General features: G+C 55.0%; 1 protein-coding gene across 8 annotated transcripts in view; it reads right to left on the bottom strand.

The window, feature by feature from the left end:
- Nucleotides 1-3,855: 3,855 nt before the first annotated feature.
- Nucleotides 3,856-21,033, bottom strand: part of SLC25A25 (solute carrier family 25 member 25) — a gene marked incomplete at its 5' end in the record, with an annotated part of 32,983 nt that continues 15,805 nt past the window's right edge. The window contains 11 exons of one of the 8 annotated variants that reach the window (XM_079927865.1): nucleotides 3,856-6,036; nucleotides 6,148-6,298; nucleotides 6,852-7,019; nucleotides 7,119-7,226; nucleotides 7,575-7,727; nucleotides 9,335-9,493; nucleotides 10,699-10,810; nucleotides 11,072-11,107; nucleotides 11,790-11,877; nucleotides 11,970-12,096; nucleotides 20,675-20,997. In XM_079927865.1, the coding sequence (XP_079783991.1) occupies nucleotides 5,852-6,036; nucleotides 6,148-6,298; nucleotides 6,852-7,019; nucleotides 7,119-7,226; nucleotides 7,575-7,727; nucleotides 9,335-9,493; nucleotides 10,699-10,810; nucleotides 11,072-11,107; nucleotides 11,790-11,877; nucleotides 11,970-12,096; nucleotides 20,675-20,893 (1,506 nt within the window). In that variant the 3' untranslated portion in view covers nucleotides 3,856-5,851. Of the gene's footprint in view, nucleotides 6,037-6,147; nucleotides 6,299-6,851; nucleotides 7,227-7,574; nucleotides 7,728-9,334; nucleotides 9,494-10,698; nucleotides 10,811-11,071; nucleotides 11,108-11,789; nucleotides 11,878-11,969; nucleotides 12,097-14,426; nucleotides 14,600-20,674; nucleotides 20,998-21,033 lie in introns of those variants that run through there. The other 7 variants (XM_079927866.1, XM_079927862.1, XM_079927863.1 and 4 more) reach the window with 7 other exon arrangements.

Here is a 21,033-nt window from a genome sequence, read left to right as displayed (position 1 = left end):
ATAAATGTGTGTGTGTGTGTCTGTGTGTGTGTGTGTGTGTTTCGCTGTGCCACGCAGCATGCGGGATCTTAGTTCCCTGACCAGGGATCGAACCTGTGTCCCCTGCAATGGAAGCACGGAGTCTTAACCACTGGACTACCAGGGAAGTCCTGCTTTTGTGTTGTTTTAAGATGCCACGTTTGTGATGATTTGTAGCAGCAGCCGTAGGACACTAATACAAATGGTACAGACCAGTGTAGTCAGGGAAGAGAAGCGGCTACAGGGAGCCAGGTGACCTGGGGGCAAGTCCCTTGCCCTGTGTCAGTTTCCTCCTCCCTAAAATGAGGGGCAGGGGTTGGGCTCTTTGGTGCAGCAGGGGACCCCCAACCCTGGCAGGTGTGGGTGGAGCCAGCTCATGGGGCTTTCACAGCTGCCGTGGGGAGATAATGTTTGGTCCCTTTGTGCCGCTCCCCCGCCAGCCTCTGTGTTATGGGACGCTGACAGCAGGAGAGGCCTAGGTTGCCTGGCCCCTGGGGGCTGGGGTGGGCCTCTGGCCTTCTTGTTTCCTTCCTGCACTCCTGCATCACTCCCCTCCTGCTGGCCTTCCCACCCAGCACTGGCCAGCCTCTCCAGCCACTATAACTGGGACTCGCTGGTCTGCTCTTGCTTCTTGGCCCTGGAGGGCAGGGACCAAGGTCCACGCCTGGGCAGAGGGGCCCGGCAGGCAGGCTGTTCCTCTTCTCACCCTTCCCCTACATTCCAACCTGCCCAGACCAGCAAGATGCGGACTGGGGACAGTCTGGCCAGAGCTGAGGTTGAGAACAGGGCTTCAGAGTCAGCAAAAGTGGTTTGAATCCCGGCTCAACATGTGCCCTTTTCTGGGGGGTGGGGGGACGCTATGGCTTGTGGGATCTTAGTTCCCTGAACAGGGATCGAACCCGGGCCCTCAGCATTGAGAGTGAGAAGTCCTAACCACTGGACCGCCAGGCAATTCCCAACATTTGCCCTTTGTATGAACCGGAGGAGTCCCTTCCAGCTCTGAGCTGTAAGGCAAATATTGTGCCCGTCTTGCTCGTGAGGAAACTGAGGCTGAGAGAGGCATGAGATTTGCCCAGGATCACGCCGCCAGGTGCCAGGATTCAAGCACGGGCCTGCCCCACTTTTCTCCGGCTCTCTGTGGCCTCCTGGCCAGGAGAGCAGCCAGACGCCAGGTGTCACCTACCTGAGGTGAGGCAAGGAGCACCTGCCCCTCAGTGAAGGTCCCTGCAGGTGGGTCGTGGTGTGGTTCCAGGCCGCCAGGCCTGCTCTGGGGGCAGGGGCCCCAGCAGACCCCATGGCGTCTTCACCCCCCAAGCATGCAGTGGGAGTGGGGTCCTCTGACCTGCCTTCGAGGCCGCGTCATCTGCTCACGGCGAGGGCCTGGGCGAGTCCCTTCCCCTCCTGGAGTCTTAGTTTCTGCCTCTGTAAAATGGGGACATGGCGGCAGCACTTGTGCCCTGTGTTTGCAGAGCCCCAGCTGGCGCTCAGCGATGGCGCTCCCGTGACTAAGAGATGAGAAGGTCTGGCTTCAGAAAGGAAGCACGAAGAGGATGGGCCAGATCCCACGGTGGGAGCTGCCCCCACCCCCATCCCATGCCAGAAATCCCAGGCCTCCTCACCCCGGGAAGGAGGGAGGGGGGACTGGAATGAAAAGCATTTAGGGGAAATCACTCTGTGAGTTTGGAATCCAGGATGGGGCAGGGGAGCTGCGAGATAAAACTCTTTATTAAGGACCGGCCATTTCCGTTTCCTGTCTCATTTCAACTTTCCAGCAGCCCTCCCAGGCTCGTCTGGAGGTAGGACAGAGGTCTGAAATGCGTCTCACCGGGCTAAAATCAGGGTTGTCAGCAGGGGAGCGTTCCTTCCGCAGGCTCTCCAGGACTTGGTCCTTGCCTTTTCCAGTTTCTAGAAGCCGCAGCATTCCTTGACTCGGGCCTCATTCCTCCATCTTCAAAGCCAGCGACCTCGGGCTGAGTCCTCGCCCGCCTCCCCGCCTCTCCCTGCCTCTGTCTCTCACGTGGCAGGATCTTGTGACTCCATTGGATCCCCCTGGATAATCTAGGCTACTCTCCCTATTTTAAGGTCAGCTGATTAGCAACCTTAATTCCATCTGTGACCTTAATTAGCCTTCGCCATGCCACCTAATTCACAGGTGGTGGGGGTTACGACGTGGCTGTCTTTGGGAGGGGGTATAGTTCTGCTTCCCACACCATAGAACGTTTGGATGGGTTTTATCCGATTAGTAACTATTCGTTAAGCCTGTAGTGGGTGCCGGGCACCTACTGGGAACAGCAGTGAGAAAGCCAGCCGGTACTCCCACCCTCTAGTTAGCGGGCAGAAGTGCAAGGGAGAAGAACAAACGGCGTGGAACAGGGCTGCCATGGGAAGCAGGGTGGCCAGCGACAGCCTCTGTAAGAAAGTGACCTTCAATTAAAGACTGGAAGGAGGGATGAAGGAACAAAGGAGGGAGGTTGGCTTGGTGACACATCAAGTGTCACCCACCTCAGAGCACCTCCCCAAATTAACTTCTGTGCTGGAGAAGCCCCACTCCCAGCTGGAAGGAACTGAGGACCTGGGAACCTGGGACCTGGCCACCGTCCCAAGGAGAAGCCTGGATGGGGGCGGGCGGGGGTGGGGCGGGGACGACCAACTTGACAAGACCCAACCAATGGTTGGGAAATGGTTTATGCCTGTTACCCTGGTAACAAGCTGACGCAAGTGGCATATTTGTTTCCTGTGGCTGCCATGAACTTGGATGGCCGCAAACAATAGAAATGAATTCTCTCACAGTTCAGGAGGCCAGAAGCCAGAAATCCAGGTGCCAGCAGGGTTGGTTCCTTCTGGAGGGTCTGAGGGAGAAATCGTTCCTGCCTCTCCCCTCGCTTCAGGTGGCCGCCTGCAATCCTATTTTTTTTGGCCGCACCCGAGGCTTGCGGGGTCTTAGTTCCCTGACCAGGGCTCGAACCCGCACCCCCTGCAGTGGAAGCATGGAGTCTTAACCACTGGACCACCAGGGAAGTCCCAATCCTTGGCATTTTCTGACATGTCGATGCATCACTCCAACCTCTGCCTCTGTCCTCACGTGGCCTTCTCCCTGCGTGGCGCTCTCTTGCCTGTCCAGATTTCCCTCTTTTATAAAGACACCAGTCATTGGACTTAGGGCCCACCCTCACCCAGGATGACCCCATCTTGACTTGATTACATCTGCAAAAACCCTACTTCCAAATCAAGCAACGTCTGAGCTTCCCAGTGGACAAGAATTTTGGGGAGACACTTGAATCCAGCACAAGTGTTATATGCGTTTCACGCAAGGGCACACTTCTGTGTCTCCCTACAGCCTCTGAATGCCAGAGCCCCCTGGCACGTTCCCCAGGCTGCTTCATACAGTGCCCCACCAGCCAGTGGCACCAAGGGCTGTCAGTGGGGGGATGGGGACGGGGGTGTCGAGTTATTTAATGAACATTTCATTGAGCACTCTGTGCACTGGGCACTGCTAGAGGTACAACTGCAGACACATTCCCTGTTCCCAGAAAGCGGATAAAGAATGTCCAGGGGGGCCCTCCAGCATCTCTACGTCAGAAGGATGGGCAGGAACCAAATCTGAGGCTGGGGAGGGGCACCCAGTGAAGTGAAGAGAGGCACAGTGGTGTCTGGAGGTGCTTCAAACAGGAGACAAGGGATCAGCTCGGCTCGACATGGGCTGAATCAGCTGAGGGCTGAGGAAGGACCAGACTCACTATCTCCTGGGGCACTGGAGACCTGTCAGAGCACCCCAAATACAATGACCATCCATTCTAAAGAGGGGGTGCGTCCAGAAGCCCAGAGCGGGTAGCTACTCTGAGGGGTAGCTTTCTCATGTTCTCTCATGAGAAAAAGGGATTTGTATTCTAACATGTAAACAGCCCCATGCCGCCCAAGCCCAGGTCAGGAAAACCACGGATCCATCATCAGCTCTGAAACAACTTTATTAGAAGGCTGTTTTAAATGACAACTTCCAATTCTTTCTTAATTTGCTTTGTCACCAATTCCAGTTATAACTCTATTTATATATAACAATAAATCTTGCATTGATCTTTGCATCCTATTTAAATTGTCCTCATCAGGCCGTTCTGGTGAATGGAAGTGTGGCTGTGCAGTTGCGCGCTGACCAGCATTACTGAGCAGGGGTAGCGGGGGGCCCAGGACAGAGGGGGCCCGCTTCACAGGTACGGGGGGGGAGCCGGCCGCCCTCTCCTCTGGCCCCCACCCCAAACTCACAGTGATAGGCACCTCACTGCCTTGTCTTTCAAAAAGGGTGAATAAAGAAATCACTCCCAGTCTAAGAAATGATTTGGACTTCCATCCTGAACAGGGTTGAGATTCCCCCCCTCTTCCTGGCCCCTGAGCAAACCCTCAGATCCTAAGGCTTCCTAGGTGCTGGCCCTGCCCTGACCCACCGAAGGACCGTCTCTCCGTGATCAGGGCCCTTCTGCCTTCTTGCCTTTCTTCTGTCGCCAGTTCCGAAAGAAATTTCTTTGGACAGACATGGTGCAGCAGCGAGAAGGGTCACTGCCACGGCCCCCTCCTTCCTCTTCCCACCCCACCTCACAGGTGTTGGGAAGGTGCAGTCAACCAGGAACATAAATATGAATAAAAAATGAACTTGAAAATGACAGGCTATTAATTAAACACATCTATAAAAATAGTTAGGACATAACTCTGTTCAAATAAATACAAAATAAATAGGCTCCCAGCAGTGTGATACGTTGCGTCAGTGGAATGTGAGGCTGGTCCCACTTTGCCCCAGTTGGGATTGGACACGAATCCCCGGGGCGTCAGAAACAGACTTTAACGCGGTCGGCCGAGCCACTGCTGGCTCTCTTTGTCTTCTCCCTGGAAGAGCAGAACTTGTACATTTGTCCGGCTTGTCTTTCTGAACAAAACCCTTTTTCCAACAATACATAATTAAGGCCTTGATCACCTTTTCCTTCTCTCACCAGGGCGTGCAGACTCAGGGCAGAAACTGCCCTTCCTGCTTCAACACAATGCCCACTGCCCTCATGCCGGCGGGAAGGGAGAGGGAGTTAGTTCTGAGCTGGTGCCAGTCCTGCCAGGGGCCGGGGCCCGCTCGGAGCCCCACGAGCCCCCCAGCAGCAGGGAGCAGAGGCCCTCTGGGTCCCAGGACCCATGAAGCCATGCGCCAGGACGCCAGGCAGCCTTGCCCTCGTCACGCACACGGGCATCCAGGTGCCCGTCTGCGGGGCAGCTCAGAAGCCAGACTCCTCCCTCTTCCCTGCCAGTGGCTGTGCTGCCGGTTGGGAAGTCGGCCTTAGGTCAGGTAGAACCACCCTTCCCCACGGACTGGGCGGAGAGGAGCAGCGTGGCGGGGGGAGTGGGCTGCGGGCCCTCCTCCTACCATTTAAAACAGCAGCAAGGAAGGAAGCAAGGTGGGCCCGGGGAGGACGCTCAGCAGGCCCGAAGGCGCCCCGCGCCAATGGTCTGGCTGCGAGGACGCGATGCAAGAGCGAAGCCAGCCTCCCAGCCCAGCTACTCGGCAGGCAGCACAGGAAATGTCCTGTCCCCACGCACGCGAGCCTGTGTCCTGCTGAGCCCTGGACCCTGAGGAACACCCACAGGTCTTCCCTGGAATGGACCCGAGGGTCAGCCAGGGTCAGCAGGACAGACCCAGCGGGCCTGCCGGCTCTGCCCCCACCCCTGCAGGTGCGTCCCGGGGTCTTCACAGCTTGGCTTAAGTCAGCTTAGTGTTGGCACATTCACAGAATGAGATGGCTACACATCCCAGGGCTGCAGGCCCAGGATCAGCGAGTCCGCGGGCAGGCTGGCCTCCCTCCCGTCACCGCGACTGCACGCCCAGGGTGATCTTCAGGTTCTCGTACACCACGTAGCTGATGCTCACGGCCGGAATCACCTTCATGAAGTTGGGGGCCAGCCCCCGGTACAGGCCGAAGGCCCCCTCGGTCCGCAGGATCTGTCTGAAGAGGCTGCTCATGGTCACCTCCGGGGCGCCCTCAATGGAGGCTGCAGGGAGCGAGGTCGCCCGTCAGGGGCCTTTCGCCGGCCCCTCCCTACGTCCCAACCTGCCCGGGGAGACGGGCCCCTGGGGACTGACTGGCCTAAGACCAGCCTTACCTTGGGCCTGCATCCGGGTCCTGACCAGGGCCAGTGGGTAGCTGGCCAGCTGGCCACAGGTGCTGGACATGGTGCCACAGGCCAGGAGCACAAACACGCCGGGGTCTGCACTGTTCACCGCATAGCGCTGCAGCCAGGCATTCTTAAGTGTCTGAAAGGGCAGAGGGGGGCGGGGATGAGCCAAAGGGCCTGCAGGCCCCAGGAAGAAAGGGCTTGTGAGGCAGTGAGAGACTGGGGCGCTGAGGGGACAGTTACCGGATCCACACAGGAGGCGTTGCCCCATCACATGGGATCCGCGAGGCCACTGTAACCTGATTCACTTGGCCTGGGCCAGCCTGGGGCTGGCTGGGCTCCCGGCCTGCCTGACCTTTGTTTCTGCTGTCACTGGGGATTTCTGGATAGGATGGGGATGCCGCAGGGGCAGCCCCTCCCTTCCCTCCCCCAAGAGCCAGACTCCTGTGCTCCGGAGTCTGCTGGGGGCCCAGGAAGCCCCCAGGGCATCGTGCTCTGTAGATCTGCCTGCCAAGCCCCTGGGGGTACAGAACCTGGGGGCTGCCAGGGGCAGGCAGTGTGACAGGACACCCCTGCAATGGACAGGTGAGTCTGGAAGGAGACAAAGGGGGGTGGAGGGGTGACACATGGCCAGGAGGGGGTTTCTGAATCTCTCCTGCTGCTCAAGGGGCCTGAGTCCTCTAGGGCCTCACCTCGTAGACGGCCAGGTCTATCCCAGCGTAGGGGATGATCCCCAGCATGTTGGGGACATAGCCTTTGTAGAAGGCGGCCATGCCCTCTCTGGCCAGGATCTTCCTGGCGCAGTCCAGCATGCCCGAGTACTGGCCTGTTTTGCGCAGGGCCATCCGTGTCTTCAGGACCTGCAGAGCCCAACGGAAGTGACGGAAGTGTGAGCCTGGCCCACTCTGCACCCTCACCTCCACGTACACTGCCCGCCCCAGGACCGACGTGGCCCTCACCTCCATCGGGTAGATGCTGCTCTGGGCGATGGCCCCCGCCAAGGACCCTGCCACAAGCCTCTCGTGAATCCTCAGAGTCTCCTGGTCACTCCCAACGAGACGCTTGATCTGGAACAGGGAGCAAACAGACTGATACCCCCCAGAGACCAGCATACCTGCTCCTGCCCCGCCCTTCCTCCCGGGGCCTGTCAGCTTTAGCCAAGACCTGGTGTCCCTGGCACTTTTGATGCTGCCCAGAAATGGAAGGAACTGGCCCCCAGTGGAACTGGTTGCTGGCACAGCTGGGGTCAGGCTCAGGCCTTCCCACCCCCCACCTAGCCCTGCTGTCCCTCAGGTACAAGGACTGGTTCCAGGTTCCAGGGAACCAGGGCAGGTCCAGGGCAGGGACCTCATTCCAGGGGAAGCTCAGGAAGCAGCTGCTGATGGGCGACTCTCCCTGGGGAGCTGGGTCCTCACCTGTTCATAGGCCATGAACTTGATGGCCGACTCGGGGGCAATTTTGAGGACGTTGATGCCATTGCCGCGCCAGAGTGATTTGGCCCCTCCTTCTCGAATCATCTGGGTGAAGCCACCCACGATGCACATGTTGTTGCTGCGGGAGGCGTGGACCTGGGGGGGGAGGACAAGCGGTCAGAAGGAGCTCAGCGGCCGCAGGGCCACCGCTGCCTGACAAAGAGCCAAGATCGACGGCAGCCAGGCTCCGCCCTCGTGGCACTCTGAGGCCAGCTCGGTACCCTGAGAGCCTAACGTGGCTGCTCCAGGTCCCACTAGATTCTGCTGTGCACCTGCTGGCGCCAACCCCATGCTAAACACCTCCACAAGGACTGCTTTAAAAAAAGTTGAGCTTTTTGGACTTCCCTGGTGGCCAAGGCAGGGGCCATGGGTTCCAGCCCTGGTCCGGGAAGATCCCACATGCCACGGAGCAACTAAGCCCGTGAGCCACAACTACTGAGCCTGTGTGCTACAACTACTGAAGCCCGCACGCCTAGAGCACGGGCTCCGCAACAAGAGAAGCCACCGCAGTGAGAAGCCCGCACACCGCAACGAAGGGTAGCCCCCGCTCACTGCAACTAGAGAAAGCCCGCGCCCAGCAACGAAGACCCAACGCAGCCAAAAAATAAATTAAAAAAAAAAAAGTGAGCTTTTTATTATGGAAAATTTTCAAACATATATAAAAGTATAGAGGATTACATAATGAGCTTCCATGAACCCATAATGAGCTTCAACCATCATCAAACCAGCCAACTGATGCCCCCCACCCCTCCCCCTGCTCCCCCTCCCCCACCCCCATTAATTTAAAGCACCTCCCTGGCATTTTGTCATTTCACCCAAGGACAGCTTTTAATCTCTACAGCATTCCTGGGGATTTGGCTAAGAAAAACACACTGATGAGGCAATTTGTTCGAACCCCTTAGTTTCCAGAGCAGTAGAAGTCCTGGGGCTGAAGTGACTCGCCTGAGGTCACCCAGCTGGGACAGTGGGACCCCGGGTCGGGTCCCAGGCCCAGGGCTCCTCTCCCTGAACCACTCGCCTCCCTGATTCAGCACCAGAAGGGAGTTCTCATTCTTCCATCCATAGACCTCAAACCGAGGCAGGCCCAGGAGGCGCTGAGGGGGTAAGGAAAGGATGACACCTTTTCTGAGCAGGGTTCCTGCCACGAAAAGTGCCAGAACGCAAGTCAGGGGACAAGGGGGTGACTGGCCACTGTCCAAAAGACACTGGAGTCCACTGGTGTGTCCTCAGGCAGCTCGATTTCACAACCTTGCTCCCGACCTGGGTTCAGCATGAGCTGAACCTGCCCTGTGGACGTGGAGCTGGGTGCCCAGCCAAGGGAACGGTGTCCAGGCCAGGTGAGGATCTGTTCGCACTACCCCCCACGTGGTGGCCTATGTAAGATGCGCCTAAGGAAACAGGTTCCTGCCACACCCCAGTTCTCACTGGGGTCATCTGCCTCTGGTATGGCCCTGTAATGTGACTCCTGGCTTAAGGGCCTCAGATAAAATTAGATCAGGCCACCTAGGCCAGGATCTAATGTGCAAAAGGCCACCTAGGCCAAGATCTAATGTCATCCTTGTCTGAGCAATAATTCCAATCTGATTTACTGGGTTAGGAAAGTATGGGCCCAAAGCAGGGCCCCAGATAAGGGAGGGGAAACCAACCCACCAAAGAAACCCAAGGTGGAAACCAGGTGGCTTGGGGCCTGTTTTCCTGCGTACCTGCATGAGCACCTTGAGTCTGTCCAGGGGGGCCGTGCAGGTTCTCGATACAGCCCCCGCCCCACCGCCAGCCACCAGGTGTCTCCACCACATCCCCGTCTGCCTCTCCTCCACCGTGAACTCATCGGGGACCGTCAGATTCTCACCCACATCAAAGATCTGTGAGGAAGACCAACAACGATAAATCTAGCAGGCTCCCGACGCTTGTGGCAGAACTGCCGGCAGACAGCTAGGTCCACAGCCTTCTGCCGCCTAGAATGGACCCCCTACCCCTTCGCTATGTGGAGGCAGCAAAGCTCTGAGCTGTCTGTGGCCTTGGAGAGGCCCAGGTTAGAACTGAGAGCACAGCTGGAAGAACGCAGGTAGAAAACCATGCGGACAGCCCTTCGGGACACTGCCAGGGGCTCCTGCAAGAACAGCTGACAAAGGCACTGCAGCTGAGGATCACCAGGTTGGCTGTACTGGAAGGATCAAGTCAGGGATAAAAATTCTTCTGAAACCTGATGTGTAACCGGATCACGTTGGCAGAACATTATGCAAGACTTCTGCAAACACGAGAGGTTGTGCTGCCTGTGCAATGCCCTCTCTCCCAGGCGGCCTCCCGGCTCGGCAGGCAGAGCCAGCTCTGCTCCAACCTTGGGGCTGCAGGCCAGACCCACGGGGCCGCGGCTCCTACCCGCAGAGCGTTCACCTAATTTCAGCCAACGAAGATGCCAGGCGTCCCCTGAGGGCACCTCGGGAGACAGAGGAGGACCTGTGGCCTCCTCTTCTGGAGTCGACGGTCCAGGATGGATAAGACTGCCACCAGGGGATACTCAGCAAGGACCAGCAGAAAGGGACGCTCATGCGTGAAGGGGGCTCGTGGGCGAGGGGTCAATGGGGCCACTACCAGTGAGGGTGCAGAGCTCTGTGTGTTTCTGACCGGGGGTGAAAGCAGTGGGGAGGTATTCTTTTGCCATAGAGAGAAATGACACAAAACATGGGGTGGCCGGGGGGAGAAACTGAACAGCTCTGCTACTGGATCTCTGCAGAGCAGCCCTCAGGAGGCTTTGGAAGAACAAGGAGGCTCAGGGAGAGGGTGCTTACAGTGGACCCTGAAGAACAGGCAGCACGTGGGGACAGGAGGGCATTGTTTCTAGCAGAGGGAGCCCCGTGTTTGGGGCATGGGCAGGCCGTTCAGGTTGGCCGGCATGAGGGAGATGGAGGGAGCATGTGGAAGGCTGGCAGAGAAGCAGACAGCCCCACCACTGAAGGGGAGGTGGGCTGGGAACCCCCACCAGGATGGGGGCTGATGCTGGGCGAAGGGGACCCTATGAACGGACGAGGGAGAAACCCCCTTCCGGCCCCGGGAGCGCGGGGCTCACCGTAGAGTGCTTCCAGTACAGGATGATCTCAGGGATGTTCTCCACGGGATGCAGGAGGTGATAGTCTCGCCACTCGTTCCAGTCGATGGTCATTGTGCCATTCTTGTCCATGCTGCAAGACAGATATGTGGGTCGCCCAACTGTCAACAGGCCCCATCTGTCAGCCGCGCTTCCCACCTCCAGGGGAGCCGAGGGCAGGCGCGTGGCCACCAGGAAACCACAGAAGGCGCCTCTGCCCCGGAGGAGAAAAGGCCAGGTGGCTCCACATCCCACCTGGTACAAAAACGGGATCTGACGGCCCACGAGAACCCCGTTCCGATCGGGCACAGAGGTCAAGGAGGGAGGCGGTCCCGAGAGTGACACGGATACTTACTAGGTGACAGGGCCCCAGAAGTGGCCCGTTCGTATTCTGACAGACAGACAAAGGAAGATGCAGAGGAGAGAGGAGAAACAACACAAATAAGTGCTCTGAGCGGAGGTTAGTGACGCAAGCACATGCCACGGCACAGCACGAGGACGCGCCCTCCACGCGGAGGGGAGCAAGGGCCAGAGGCTGCCGTCCCTGGCCAGCCGGCTTCGGGCCCCTGGGACTTGGGGAGGCTCCGGAGGACAGGAAGTGGCTCTGGGGCTGTTCTGTGCGAGTTCCCAGCACAGCAATGATGCCAGTCCCCAGGACCACCCCTGGCCTGCGGGATGCCTTTCGGGGCAGCACACCTGAGCGTTGTGTTAAGAGGAAGTTCCCCACAGTGGAGGGCGGCCACGTGAGCCCTGCCCCTGAACGACCGGGCAGAGAAGGGTGTTCCTCGCTGGCCTTTCACCTACTAAAATCCCCCACTAGTCTTCTCTCTCAGCGGGTGGCTGGCGCTCAGGCACTCTGCCAGGTGATCTGTGATTCCACCACCGGAGCTGACCAGGAACCCGGGGAGCAGCTGGTCTCTGGGAGGGGTTACTTATTCATCCCTTCCAACCACCAGAAGCCAAAGTTCACAGAAACAGGGTCAATACAGCGAACGGCACGAGGGAGTGAGTCCAGGAAACCTTCTTTCGTCACACTTTTGTTCAACCAAACGCAGGGGCGGCTACGCACTCACCTCTTGAGGATTTTTTCTGCCTGCTGTTCAGATATCTTGACTCCCAGGTCCCGCAGGGACTGCATGATCTCCTGCGCGTCGATCCGTCCTGGAACAACAAAGGCCGTGAGCCGGAAGCCAGCCCTGCGGAGAGGCCCAGGACCGCTGGGCCCGCCGCTGGCCCCCGGGGGCAATGCTCACCATCATTCTTCTTGTCCAAACTCTTGAATACCAGCCTCAGTTTCTTCTCATGATCTTGGAGATAATGGACAAACTCTTCAAAGTCTAGCTGCCCATCGAGGTCTTTGTCGCCAGCTTGTACAATTTTCTATAAAACAAAAGTAAGGTTTTGTCCTTCAGCTTTTCGGGTCCCTCGTGGTGTCCCGTTACCAGGAAACAACTGCTCAACCGTGAACAGAGGTGGCCCCACGACCTGAGACACTTCCCCTCCTCCACTCCCAGGGCCACCACCTGGATCCCCTAGGGCCGGCCAGAACCCAGCCAAGGACCCACCGTGTTTCCCTCATGAGAAAGAGGAAAAAGAGGCCGCAAGAGGAGCCCTTCTGACAGAGGCCGGCAGCGGTGGGCTTGGTACTTCCACCAGGCCAGCTGCCCGGCTCCCCTGCAGCTCTGTCCCTGGTGCCAGGCCTCAGCCCCACATGCTCTCTGCCCAAATGTGGGGTGGCCCTGGAGCTCCAGATTCCCTCAGAAACTCTGCAGCTTGCTCTTTTTATCCCTAAAAGTGGCACTGGCCCAAGAACAATTGGGGGCGACCAGGGTAGAGGTACAGGGCAGAGCCGGCCCCTGCCAATGGCTGCTTGGCAGAAATACTGCCAGAGAGAACTCTGGAGGATGGAGAAGTGGTAAGAGCAATGGGAACTGTTCTTGGGCCTGTGCGTGATGGCGCTGCCTGTCTCTGATCTCAGGGGAGCCAGGTGCTATAACCAACCTCAGCTCCCTTAACCAGGCACTGAAAAGCAGGGCAGCTCCACTTAGGAATAGTTCAGTGACCCAAGGAAGCTTTAAAAGACCCTTTCCTGGGCAGTGAGGTTCCAAAAACCTGCGCCTGCCCTTAGACATGAGCTCTGTTCAGCAGCTGCAGTCCGTTTTCGATGCTCAGCAACTGGAACTTTTCCACAAAAGCACAAGCACTTGGTCTGTGCCCGGGGTCCTGCTAAATGCTTTACCTCTAGTAACCCGCTGAATCCTCGCAAACAGGCCTGGGAGGTGGGTACTACCATTTCCCCCATTTTCCAGAGAAGGAAACAGAAGGTCACAGAGGTTTAGTAATTTATCCAAAGTCGCACAGTTAGGGAAGTTGGTGGGCAGGATTCAAGCCAGGCCTGATGGGACTCCAGAGCCACCTCTGTATAGTGTCTGCTGGCATTCTAAAGGTTAATCTCAAGAAGGTGGGGAACATACATGAGTCACTCCAACCCAGCAACACCCCAAAACTAGGACCAAAAATCCCCTAAGGAAAATGGTTAGAGTCTCCCTGTGTTGCCCAATTCTCTCAGCAAGAAATACAGTCACCCTCCACAAACCAGTGTGGGTTTCAAAGTCTTCTGAGCCAGTGGGTTTGGAAATTGATGGGCCATTGGCTAGCTGGTCCTCTCCAGATACTGTGTCACCTAACATGATCCAAAGAACAGCTCAGGGAGGGTGTGGCTGGAAGGGGAGACACAGGCTGGCACGTGTTCTGTCAGCTGTCTGGAGTTCCGTTAACTTCCTGCAGACGTTTGTGCTCCCCACCAAAATGCAGATTACATATAGGTTAAGCACCCTAGATTTATGAGAGGAGCAGAAATAGAACCTGCACGTCACTTAGAGAGGAGGCGAACGCTAGGCACGAAGCTCGTTGGTATCTGGGTTGCTCTGGCACCAACGCGATCCATGTGCCTTGTTGGGTGGGTGCCCGTGACACAGACAACTCAAGGACATGCTCATGCAGCTGATTTCAAAATATTCTAAGTCGTTGCTTCCACCTCAGTCCGGTCTCCTTCCTAGGATATGCAAATCACCACGCCCTGCACACCATCTGACCGTCACTGCCATCGTGAGCACGGGGGGATAGCACAGGATCTGATTAACGGAGAAGTTGGGGTGTCCCTTTAGGAGGCAGGCGACCCTCTCAGACTCTGTAGCTGTTTCCCCATATTTAAATTAGTAATGATTTCTGCTGCCTCCTGCTCCAAAGAGACGCCTAGGAAGGTCCCCTCACCCCTGCCCGTTGGCTTGTTTCACCCAGGGCACAGCCCTGTCACCTCCAGCCTCCGCAGCCACGGTTCCAACTCCTGGGTCTCCAATGAGGGGCCTCTCCCCTCCCCTCCTGCCCCCCAGCTCAGATAAAGCAGCTAGACTGTGCCCCTGCACTTCCTGGCCCTGCACTGCTTAGAACCCCGCCCTCCGCAAGAAAATTCCTTTCCTTCTCCCACAAGTGCCTTCCCTATAATTCCAGCCTTCCTTGGAAGTCACATGAGAGCCGGTCACTCCCATGACGTAATAGCCCTTTAGCTGCCTATAGTTACGCGACAGCTGGGGAAAAAACTGGCACGCTTAGAAATGGTGGGGACCTTTGAGGTATGCGGACCCTCTACCAGCTCATCCATTCACTCAGCCAACACTGATGAAACGCCCGCTGCCTTCCACGGTACAGACCTGCTTCCACTGGCGGTAGGTGGAGAACTCCTGGGACGGGATAAAGACACTGAGTTTGAAGATGGACTTCAGCTCGGCGGGAAGCCCCTTGGACTCGAAGTACTGGAACTCGGTCTGGGCCTCCCCGATGAGGGGCACGTACAGGCACAGGCAGAGCATGCTGGTGGGAGCTGTTTCAGGCGGCGTGGAGGCAGGAGAATGCTGCCCGGCCCAGCACACTTGCACAAGGTATGCTGGGGCGCAGCTGTCATTGGCTGCCTCCACCCTGTCCTTTCACTTAATTGAAAAAAGTCTGCTCACTGTAGCTCCCGCCCACAGCCAATGAGCACAGAGCCCGGCAAGGAGGCGTGCGTGGCCGAGTGCAGAGGGATAAAGATCAGGACTGACGTCACCTGCTCCCCAGTTAACCCTTCGGAGACGGGCAGAGCATTCTGCCCTGCCCTGGGATCTGCCCCAGAAACCTTCACCCTCTGGCTGCCAATCCCTCCAAACAAACAGCCTTTGGCCTGTTTTTCCACAAGGTCCCCAAACGCGTCACACAATACAGTGGTTTCTCTCCTTGGTAAATCATTCCCAGCAGAAAAATAAGTGGGTGGAGGTAGAGAATGAATCAATGCTCACCTGAAACGGCCCCGTTTCGCTGTGAGGGTAGAAGTCAGTGGCGGGGGCGGGGGGGGGAGAAGTCCTGGAAGTAGCCCCCGGTGGGGGTGGGGAGGGGTCTTTCACTTGCAGGGGAGCTGCCCCTCAGCCGGCTGCCTGGGCCACAGGGCTTTCCAGGCACAGCTCCGGCTGGCTCTAGTGACCCTCCCCAGGCCACCCTGCACATGAGCAGCCCCTCCCCTGTAGGCTTTGCCTGGGGACCCCACAAGCACCGAGAGGCTGAAATGATGGGGGCAGGAAGAGGACACTCTAGGCCACAGGTCATGGTGCCGGGGCACTCCTCAGCAGCACCAATCTGGGGTCAGCCTGGGCCTCACTTAAGGTCCACGGATGTGGTCTTCAGAGCCCACATTCATTCAGGACGCGCTAAAGTTCAGTGCATCAGAGCTTTCTGGTCTACAGCTGTGCTGCTCAATACTTCTATTTGATTATGCCACGCCACACAGCATGTGGGATCTTAGTTCCCTGACCAGGCATCGAACCCGCGCCTCCTGAACGGTGGAGTCTTAACCACTAGACTGCCAGGGAAGTCCTCAATTTTAAATAAACTAAAATTCAATGAAACTAAGAGTTCATTTCCTTGGTTGCATGGCCACACATTATTTCCATCATCACAGAAAGTTCTACTGAGCAACACTGCCCTAGAATGTCCCTTTTAGGTGAGGATGAGAGGAAACTTCAGGTCTTGGAGAGTCAGGATCTGATCTTTATTTAAGGGCCACCCTGCCACCTCCACCTCATTCCTTCCCAAGGAAGATGTCAGATTCATGCTGCAGAGGAAGAGCCCACGTCACAGAGATGAAAAAGGAATCCATCTCGCTATGTTCCATCTACAGTGCACCACTTCCTAATATAGACGAAACCTCGCGACCAGGATGGATTAAAAACAGATGGATGTCATTTGGGGATCCACCAAAGTAAAAGGAACTTCTTAAATTCACTAAAAAGCTTTTTGTTGAGAACTTTAAAAAGGTTCAGAAAATAAGATGTTGATGCTTATATACATCATTATGAAACAGATTTTAATAACTTATATGATATTTCAGCCCTTCTAAAAGAGATCTGATGGTGAGTCTGTAAAAACAGGTCTTGGGCTGTTTCATCCATCCACTAGGGAGGATCCGATGAGGTATCCAGAGGCAGCTCAGGATTATTCAGGCAAATTCCTGCTCAGCCTCCACCTAAATCCATGATACTCAGCTGTCTCTTAAGCTACCCAATCCAGAATGTTCTGCTTTACGGCTATTTTTACGTACATCTTATCTCTACTGCTGGGGTCCTAAAGGCAGGGCCTTTGTACCTCCTTGCCTGGAATGAGCCCTTGCCTTGATCACGGAGGTGCCTGACATAAGCAGTTTCTGAATGAATGAATGAATCGTGCTTGGCAGGCCTCCGAGACCCCAAAAAACAAACACGACCACTCTTGATGAAGACCTTAGGTTTGGTTTCCCGAGTGCCAGCAAATAGAGTCCTCAGGGTATTTTGTCCACCTCAACTCAAAAAGATACTGTATTATTATTTTTATTTTAAAGGAAGTTCACATTTATAAATAAAAGAGCTGAATTTTAAATGCTGATCTTCCTTTTTAAAATTATTCACGATTGCTTCTGAAACGAAAGTAAATTACACAGATCTGTTGAAGTGTCTCATTTCAGTGACAACTGCAGTCCTTCCAATACAAAATGGCAAATATTTTGACTGAATAAATAAGTTGTTCAACTGGAGATGTTCCTTTCCTACTAAACTATGTTTTTCAAATAATGTTGGTAAACATAATTGTACCATTGAGGGGTTTTTTTTGGTACCACTGAGTTGTATGATATATTTACAAGACAAATCTGAGAAGAGATTTGAAAACAATACCAAATGAAAGTGAAATCAGCATTCAATATATAAGGAACAATTATTAAAGCATTATCAAACAAGGGCAACTATCTTCTAGAATCAACAGAATGGAATGTCCTTGATTATAACAGAGCTCATTACTCTACAGACCAGTGGTATCACAGGGCCAGGAAATGTTCTCTGAAAAGTTCTGCATGTGCTTGTCAAGATGTTATTTTACAACGCTTACATTAATTCTATTCCAGTGTTAATCTTAAAGGGCTCCAACGTATTTCTATTTTGCAACTGTGTTTGAGTCCAACAGAATGTCTTCATTGGACAAACGTAAACTGGCGTTTGCTTATTTATTTAAACCACCCATCTTCCTGAGTTGCATAGGTCATGCAGAACTCTGTTGTCACACAGAAACCTTTACTTCTCAGTTGAGCCAATCTCCAGGCACCTGGTGTCCAAGGCAAATGCTCTCTCCCTGGAATTACAGACACTGGGCCCCACAGGGGCCCTGGGGTCATCTCTGAATCTCCGAGATGAAGAAACAGACCAGGAGAGGCCACCTGGTTTGCCCGGGCCCCAGAGCCAGCTGGCGGAGGCTCACCAGAGCCTGGCTCCTGTTACAATGGCCACTTAAAACAGCATCCAAGCCTGACACTGCCATAAAGAGATTTTAGAATTCAGCTTCCAAAGAACACTTGTCAGCCTGACCCTGAGAATTACAGTGAGCAGTACCTCACATGGGAAGGCAGCAGATGCGGGGGAGTAATTTTAGCCTTAGCTAAAAAAAAAACCACACAAAAAATGTATCTGTTACAGCTCTGAACACATACGTGAGAAATACAAATAAGGAAGACGAATATGGCAGGGCTCAGGACTTCCCTGGCGGCCCAGCGGATAGGACTCCGCGCTTCCGCTGCAGCGGGCACAGGTTCTATCCCTGGCTGGGGAACTGAGATCCCGCATGTCACGTGGCGTGGCCAAAAAAAAAAAAAAAAAAGTTCATAAAGCAGGGCTTGTGCTCCGTTCCTGATGTTTCACACCAGCTCCCGGTGCTTCTGGAGGCCCGAGTAAAGTGCTCTCTCCCACTCCTGCCATCGACACGTCTTCTCTGCTATCTTTACCTGTTCTAATTTTGTGACCCAGATCTACTTTTGTTTCCTTTCTTCCAATGTCCATTCCTGTAACAACCAGTACTCAGAAACAATGGCAGCCACTCCAGATGCCTTAGAATTCAGTGGCATTCGATTTCCCTTAATCTGCTAAGTAGCAGTTCCTCTCACAAGCATCTTCTCACCCTCAGATCTGCACATGCCCCCACCCCACCAGCTTTCCTTGTTCTACCACTGTTTCATGCCAAAGATCCCCGTAAGTGCCGGAATACCATGAGTAACAACAGGGCAGGTAGAGTACCTCTGGGAGTGTGGCATTAGCTCATACAGTATTTCCACCGCCCCGCCAATGACTCAGACCAAGCCAAAAATATTAATATATTGCCAGCATCCAGCTATTCTAGCCCCACCCACCCGTAAGGCCCTCGAGCCTCATTTGCTGCTGTAGCCGTAGTGTCATTTGATGATCGGGTTGCCATGACAGCCCAGTGGAGCCGGTTTCCAATGAAACCTGCCTGCACTTGGCAATTAGACACACAATGAGCAAAATTCTCTGAGCTTCTGAGAAGACGGCCCCTCAGGATTTGAAAGCTTGAATGCCGCTCAGGGCACCTCCCACTCCAGACTAATGGCTTTCTTCTCCAACTGCAGATCGACTGTAAGACAAAGATAAGGGGGGAAACTGGAACAGTTCTGAGAATAAAAGCTGGCCGGAACCTGACTCACCAGCAGACATATTTAAGAGAGAAATGAGAGTCGAACAAAGTAGCGCCACTGGGACACTTAGAAGGCTGAGAACCAAAGTGACGTCTCTACGAGGTCCCCACGAGGCTGCGGCAGCGTCTGCCGGAGAGAAATGGCGAGCCAGGCCCCACCGGCCCACGATCCCAACCTCCAACCCCTACCTTCAAGAGCAGCTGTGCTGGAAAAGGACGCACGCTGCTGAAACACTCTTCCAGTTCTTAATTTGTCTGCCTTTAAAGGGTCCACACCGCCCAGGAGCGCTTTCTTGCTTGTTTCAAACCAAAACCAGCTGACGCACCTCCCTCTTGGGGCTCCCCACACCCCCAGGCAGCTGATCCATCTCCCTTCTGGGGAGAAGTGTCAGTGAGAGGTGTGGGTCTCAGGTTCAGCCCGCCTTGCTCCCGATTCTGTAGGCCAGGAAAGAAGCCGTTCAGAACAGTCCTGATGCCAGGCCAGCCCAGGGGGAGGGCTGACAAGAGCTGCCAGTCGGTGTGAGTCTGGGAAGTGGAGCAGTTAATTATTAAAGTCAAAAGTGGGTGAATTTAAAAGGAGCCAGCCAGTCCCTTAAGCCCTTGGCCATAAGGCAAGCAGGTCTGGAGATAAAAGTTCCTCATAATAGATAACGCCACGGCCATTTCCGAGCTCCTGTAAAATGATCAAAAGGTAGAAAGCGACACCTGTCACATCTCAGGCACAGTACAGATGCCGAGACCCCTGTCGCCCTGGATGAGCCCATCACAGACTAAGGATTCTCCTCAGTGCTTAACCTGAAACCACTGCAAAAGTTGTTGCATCAAAAGTTCCTCCCACTTAGCAAAGGAAAAATGAACGTCCATTTCTTAAATGCAGTAGCTCAATTCAGCAGAACCTTTTTTGGACTCTACAGCGCGCCACACACAGGGCAGAATCTCCTTCCTTTTTCCAGTTCATTTTTATCCTGAGAAAGGAGAAAAGATTCAAAATAACCAAGCCTCAGGAGGTGAACAAGGTTCTCCTACTCCAGGCAGGAGAAATCACAGCCAAGTAGCCTTTCTGTTCTAATCCTGAGAACTCGACTGGTCCCATTAAAAACGGCTTTCTTAAGGGAAGATGAGGGCAGTACATGGCAAAGTTCCAGGTAGGCTGAAATGAAATCTCACCTCTACCCCTTCTTAACTGTTTAATCCTGGGCAAATTACTTAACCTTTCTGCACCTCAGTTTCCTCATCTGTGAAATGGGGGTGCTACCACTTACCCTGGTTCTTGTGAGGATCAGATGACATAAGCCACGCTCAGGGCACGAAATGGACGGAAGGCCCCAGCGCTCAGCAGACCCGCAGACCCGTGAGGAGTGCCGGCCTCCGTGCACTGAGACTCCAGCCTCCACTCTGCCTCATCGCTCCCTTTCTCCCAGAAAGAAAGGCAAGACGGGTCCCCTGCCCACCAAGGCAGAGGGTCTGACCTTTGGGATGTAGGGCAGGCTGGTCCTCCCCAGCTCCCGGCAGCTGGGTTCACCTTGGAAGGTTTGCTCTGTTGCCCGCTGAGCTCCGTCCTCCCTGTGCTGTTTAAACAGGCTAAGACCAAGACACGGTGTAATTGTTTGTCCCTGCCTTTCAAATGGCTTTCTGGGGCCAAAGAGACAAATCCTAAGGTAAATCTTCCATTGCATTCAACCTTCCTTCTTCAAATGGCCGCACTGAAGTGGTCACAATTGGGTAATAAAGCTTTTGCAGTGGCCATAGAAAGATTCTGGACTGGAGCTGGGCTTCTTCATTGTCTAACACTTCTCCCCAGGCCCCTGGTACCAAACGGATTCATTCATAAGTCCTCTCTTCCTCCCCCACACTCCAGCTTTTTCCAGGAAAATGATCCTAGGCTAGCCCCTAACCTAGGAGGTCCTCTCGACATTGCCATTACCTTTGGAAACTGCTCTGCGGGTCCGACCACCAGCAAGATGGTGGGTCTCTTTTCCGTGGCCTCAGCCCTTCCGTCCTGTTTCCCCAAAAAGCTTGGCATCTGGGCTCCCCGCGCCGGAGCCGGGGTGCCTCTGACTTCATTCCCGCTCCCCTCTCTGGAGCCTTGGCACCTGGCCCTGGGGAAGAAGCTAGACAGAAAATGCCACAGCATCTGCAACATCACGGCTTCCTCCCCACGTCGCCGACGGTGACCGTTCACTTTTGAGGAGGGATGTGACCACAATACCAAGGGTCTCTGGCTACACAGCTGCTTGGACGACTAGCCTGGGGAGTTGTAAGGCTGGCAGCTCTGCATGCAGT

This window comes from Stenella coeruleoalba, assembly GCF_951394435.1.
Source record: "Stenella coeruleoalba genome assembly, chromosome: 7".
In the NCBI taxonomy this organism is placed as follows: domain Eukaryota; kingdom Metazoa; phylum Chordata; class Mammalia; order Artiodactyla; family Delphinidae; genus Stenella; species Stenella coeruleoalba.
The sequence above is the reverse complement of the archived record's forward strand: the minus strand, read 5'-3'. Positions and strand labels throughout refer to the sequence as shown.